General features: G+C 46.5%; 1 protein-coding gene across 1 annotated transcript in view; it reads left to right on the top strand.

Moving 5' to 3' along the window:
- The first annotated feature begins 756 nt into the window (after window positions 1–756).
- The window catches only part of LOC124805414 (sodium- and chloride-dependent glycine transporter 1-like), a 224,514-nt gene continuing 219,210 nt past the window's right edge, over window positions 757–6,060 (top strand). The window contains exons 1-2 of the mRNA XM_047265976.1: window positions 757–796; window positions 1,172–1,325. Of these exons, the coding sequence (XP_047121932.1) occupies window positions 757–796; window positions 1,172–1,325 (194 nt within the window). The remainder of the gene's footprint in view (window positions 797–1,171; window positions 1,326–6,060) is intronic.

The raw sequence follows: 6,060 nt of genomic DNA, 5'->3' as shown, positions 1-6,060 counted from the left end.
TACACGCTTCCAATGTGCGTTCACCGCGATGTCGCCAAACACGGATGCGACGATCATGATGCTGTAAACAGAAGCTGGATTCATCCGAAAAACTGACGTTTTGCCATTCGTGCACCCAGGTTCGTCGTTGAGTACACGGTAGCAAGCGCTCCTGTATGTGATGCGGCGTCAAGGGTAACCGCAGCCACGGTCTCCGAGCTGATAGTCAATGCTGCTGCAAACGTCGTCGAACTGTTCGTGCAGATGGTTGTTGTCTTGCAAACGTCCCCATCTGTTGAGTCAGGGATTGAGACGTGGCTGCACAATCCGTTACAGCCACGTGGATAAGATGCCTGTCATCTCGACTGCTAGTGATACGAGGCCGTTGGGATCCAGCACGGCGTTCCGTATTACCATCCTGAACCCACCGATTCCATATTCTGCTAACGCGAGGAGCAATGTCGTGATACGATAAACCGTAAACGCGATAGGCTACAATTCAATCTTTACCAAAGTCGGAAACGTGATGGTACGCATTTCTCATCCTTACACGAGGCATCGCAGCAACGTTTCACCAGGCAACGCCGGTCAACTGCTGTTTGTGTATGAGAAATCGGTTGGAAACTTTCCTCATGTGAGCGCGTTGTAGGTGTCGCCACCGGCGCTAACCTTGTGTGAATGCTCTGAAAAGCTAATCATTTGCATATCACAGGATCTTCTTCCTGTCGGTTAAATTTCGCGTCTGTAGCACGTCATCTTTGTGGTGTAGCTATTTTAATGGCCAGTAGTGTATATAGCTATTTTCCATTCAGTCAGAGTGAGCTACAGCAACGGGTGGCCAGGTACAGCTAGTCATAGATAAATAAAGCAAATTATGCTTCACAAGAGTAGTTTTCTTTTTAATGAATACGTTCCGATCTTTCAGAAATGCTTGTTTTCTTCTGGAAACTCTATAATGTGTGAGCTTGGTGTTTGCTCTATGATCCTGCAACAGGCGGACGTCAGCGACATTGGGGTGTAACTGTGTACGTTATATCTACTGCAGTATATTTCAGCCACACGAGACTATTCCGCGTGGTGGAGGCGGCGACGAGGTGTTCGCACCGGCGTGCCACTGCTGCTGGGCCCCTGTTGCGGCGCCTGCTGTGAGTTCTTTTACTTTCTCTGACGCGTCTCTCCCGCCTGTCCGCAGCGTGCTACTCGTACGAGGAGGCGGACTCGTGCGCGGCGCTCAACGGCACGTACTTCCGGCAGCGGTGCTACAACGCCAGCGAGGCGGCCGCCGCCAACATATCGGGGCTAGCGGAGCGCGCCAACCGCCGCCCTCCCGCCGAGGAATACTTCACGTGAGTACCGGCCGCGGCCGCGGCTGCAGAACACACTTCTGACTGGCTCGCCGCCGACCGCCGTCAAAGCTGCGAACGGCTAACAGCCGTCAAGTCCGAAGAAGGGCAACTCGGTCGCGCACTAGCTGCTAGGCCGGTGCCACACTATTATACAGGATGTTACAAAAAGGTACGGCCAAACTTTCAGGAAACATTCCTCACACACAACGAAAGCAAATATGTTATGTGGACATGTGTCCGGAAACGCTTACTTTCCATGTTAGAGCTCATTTTATTACTGCTCTTCAAATCACATTAATCGTGGAATGGAAACATACAGCAACAGAATGTACCAGCGTGACTTCAAACACTTCGTTACAGGAAATGTTAAAAATATACTCCGTTAGCGGGGGTACATGCATCCACCCTCTGTCGCATGGAATCCCTGATGCGCTGATGCAGCCCTGGAGAATGGCGTATTGTATCACAGCCGTCCACAATACGAGCACGATGAGTCTGTACATTTGGTACCGGGGTTGCGTAGACAAGAGCTTTCAAATGCCCCCATAAATGAAAGTCAAGAGGGTTGAGGTCAGGAGAGCGTGGAGGTCATGGAATTGGTCCGCCTCTACCAATCCATCGCTCACCGAATCTGTTGTTGAGAAGCGTACGAACACTTCGACTGAAATGTGCAGGAGCTCCATCGTGCATGAACCACATGTTGTGTCGTACTTGTAAAGGCACATGTTCTAGCAGCACAGGTAGAGTATCCCGTATGAAATCATGATAACGTGCTCCATTGAGCGTAGGTCGAAGAACGTGGGACCCAATCAAGACATCACCAACAATGCCTGCCCAAACGTTCACAGAAAATCTGTGTTGATGACGTGATTGCACAATTGCGTGCGGATTCTCGTCAGCCCACACACGTTGATTGTGAAAATTTACAATTTGATCACGTTGGAACGAAGCCTCATCCGTAAAGAGAACATTTGCACTGAAATGAGGATTGACACATTGTTGGATGAACCATTCGCACAAGTGTACCCGTGGAGGCCAATCAGCTACTGATAGTGCGTGCACACGCTGTACATGGTACGGAAACAACTGGTTCTCCCGTAGCACTCTCCATACAGTGACGTGGTCAACGTTACCTTGTACAGCAGCAACTTCTCTGACGCTGACATTAGGGTTATTGTCAACTGCACGAAGAATTGCCTCGTCCATTGCAGGTGTCCTCGTCGTTCTAAGTCTTCCCCAGTCGCGAGTCATAGGCTGCAATGTTCCTTGCTCCCTAAACGCCGATCAATTGCTTCGAACGTCTTCCTGTCGGGACACCTTCGTTCTGGAAATCTGTCTCGATACAAACGTACCGCGCCACGGCTATTGCCCCGTGCTAATCCATACATCGAATGGGCATCTGCCAACTCCGCATTTGTAAACATTGCACTGACTGCAAAACCACGTTCGTGATGAACGCTAACCTGTTGATGCTACGTACTGATGCGCTTGATGCTAGTACTGTAGAGCAATGAGTCGCATGTCACCACAAGCACCGAAGTCAACATTACTTTCCTTCAATTGGGCCAACTGGCGGTGAATCGAGGAAGTACAGTACATACTGGCGAAACTAAAATGAGCTCTAACATGGAAATTAAGCGTTTCTGGACACATGTCCACATAATATCTTTTCTTTATTTGGTGTGAGGAATGTTTCCTAAAAGTTTGGCCGTACCTTTTTGTAACACCCTGTATTTCTTTGACGTGGCACTGTAAAGGGTTATTACACTGTCTTCATATTTTTCGTCAATGTTCAAGATGGCTGACAACAACAATTTATTATGCGCAGCAGTTGCACGTATCACAATTGCGCTGCGGGCGCATTTAGAAGAGAAGTGGGGGAAAAAAAAGAAACGTACCTTGGTGAAGACGTGGGTTTTACGACGATAAAAGCATTAACAAAGTTTGTTACGTAAGTTTCTAGTGGACGACGTCAAATCGGACATAAATTACTTAAGAATGGATGAGTATACAATTCAGTATTTGCTCAGTGAAGTGTCTCCTCGTATCACAATGCACAACGCTCACGTAAGAATTGCCATATCTGCAGAATACAGGTTCACAGTAACACTCCGATTTCTTGCTGCAGGAGGGAGTTACTCTAGCGTACAGTACAGTACTCGAATACCACAGCGTACATTAACTAAAATAATAGCTGAAACGTGTGAAGCAATTTTAAAGCACTAAACGACCAATATCTGAAAGGAAATAAATGTACAATGCACTTTACGCGCATTAAAAACTATTTTTATTGTAGATCAAAATAATAATTACATTTTCTGTCCCACAACTATAAAATTAATAGAAATGTATGAAGCTGATTGAGCGCTTTACAATGTGAGGTATCCTCAGTACAAAAATACTTTAAGAAGACTGGAGAGCTGATACAGGGTGGTCCATTGATAGTGACTGGGCCAAATATCTCACGAAATAAGCATCAAACGAAAAAACTACAAAGAACGAAACTCGTCTAACTTGAAGGGGGAAACCAGATGGTGCTATCGTTAGCTCGCTAGATGGCGCTGCCATGAGTCAAACGGATATCAACTGCGTTTTTTTAAATAGGGAACCTCATTTCTTATTACATATTCGTGTCGTACATGAAGAAATAAGAATGTTTTATTTGGACCACTTTTTTCGCTTTGTGATAGATGGCGCTGTAATAATTACAAACGTATAAGTACGTCGTATCACGTAACATTCTGCCAGTGCGGACGGTATTTGCTTCGTGATACATTACCCGTGTTAAAATGGACCGTTTATCAATTGCGGAAAAGGTCGATATCGTGTTGGTGTATGGCTATTGTGATCAAAATGCCCAACGGGCGTGTGCTGTGTATGGTGCTCGGTGTCCTGGACGACATCATTCAAGTGTCCGGACCGTTCGCCGCATGGTTACGTTATTTAAGGAAACAGGAAGTGTTCAGCCACATGTGAAACGTCAACCACGACCTGCAACAAATGATGATGCCCAAGTAGGTGTTTTGGCTGTTGTCGCGGCTAATGCGCACATCAGCAGCAGACAAATTGCGCGAGAATGGGGAATCTCAAAAACATAGGTGTTGAGAATGTTACATCAACATTCATTGCACCCCGTACCAGATTTCTATGCACCAGGAATTGCATGGCGACGACTTTGAACGTCGTGTACAGTTCTGCCACTGGGCACAAGAGAAATTACGGGACGATGACAGATTTTTTTGCACGAGTTCTATTTAGCGACATAGCGTCATTCACCAATAGTGGTAACGTAAACCGGCATAATATGCACTATTGGCCAACGTAAAACCCACGATGGCTGCGACAAGTGGAACATCCGTAGGTCTCTAGAAGAGCGTAGCGTTCCAAGGGATTGGAAAAGGGCACAGGTCATCCCCGTTTTCAAGAAGGGACGTCGAACAGATGTGGAGAACTATAGACCTATATCTCTAATGTCGATCAGTTGTAGAATTTTGGAACACGTATTATGTTCGACTATAATGACTTTTCTGGAGACTAGAAGTCCACTCTGTAGAAATCAGCATGGGTTTCGAAAAAGACGGTCGTGTGAAACCCAGCTCGCGGTATTCGTCCACGAGACTCAGAGGGCCATAGACACGGGTTCCCAGGTAGATGCCGTGTTTCTTGACTTCCGCAAGGCGTTCGATACAGTTGCCCACAGTCGTTTAATGAACAAAGTAAGAGCATATGGACTATCAGACCAATTGTGTGACTGGATTGAAGAGTTCCTAGATAACGGAACGCAGCATGTCATTCTCAATGGAGAGAAGTCTTCAGAAGTAAGATTGATTTCAGGTGTGCCGCAGGGGAGTGTCGTAGGACCGTTGCTATTCACAATATACAGAAATGACCTTGTGGATGACATCGGAAGTTCACTGAGGCTTTTTGCTGATGATGCTGTGGTATATCGAGAGGTTGTAACAATGGAAAATTGTACTGAAATGCAGGAGGATCTGCAGCGAATTGACGCACGGTGCAGGGAATGGCAATTCAATCTCAATGTAGACAAGTGTAATGTGCTGCGAATACATAGAAAGAAAGATCCCTTATCATTTAGCTACAATATAGCAGGTCAGCAACTATAAGCAGTTAATTCCATAAATTATCTGGGAGTACGCATTAGGAGTGATTTAAAATGGAATGAACATATAAAGTTGATCGCCGGTAAAGCAGATGCTTTCCTAAGGAAATGCAATCCGAAATCAAAGGAAGTAGGTTACAGAACGTTTGTTCGCCCACTGCTTGAATACTGCTGAGCAGTGTGGGATCCGTACCAGATAGAGTTGATAGAAGAGATAGAGAAGATCCAACGGAGAGCAGCGCGTTTCGTTACAGGATCATTTAGTAATCACGAAAGCATTACGGAGATGATAGGTAAACTCCAGTGGAAGACTCTGCAGGAGAGACGCTCAGTAGCTCGGTTCGAGCTTTTGTTGAAGTTTCGAGAACATACCTTCACCGAGGAGTCAAAATGGTTCAAATGGCTCTGAGCACTATGGGACTTAACTTCCGTGGTCATCAGTCCTCTAGAACTTAGAACTACTTAAACCTAACTAACCTAAAGACATCACACACATCCATGCCCGAGGCAGGATTCGAACCTGCGACCGTAGCAGTCCCGCGGTTCCGGACTGCGCGCCTAGAACCACTAGTCCACCGCGGCCGGCCCGAGGAGTCAAGCAGTATATTCCTCCCT

This window comes from Schistocerca piceifrons, chromosome 7 (genome assembly GCF_021461385.2).
Source record: "Schistocerca piceifrons isolate TAMUIC-IGC-003096 chromosome 7, iqSchPice1.1, whole genome shotgun sequence".
NCBI lineage: Eukaryota > Metazoa > Arthropoda > Insecta > Orthoptera > Acrididae > Schistocerca > Schistocerca piceifrons.
Note: the sequence above shows the minus strand (reverse complement) of the source record. Positions and strands in the feature narration are given on the sequence as shown.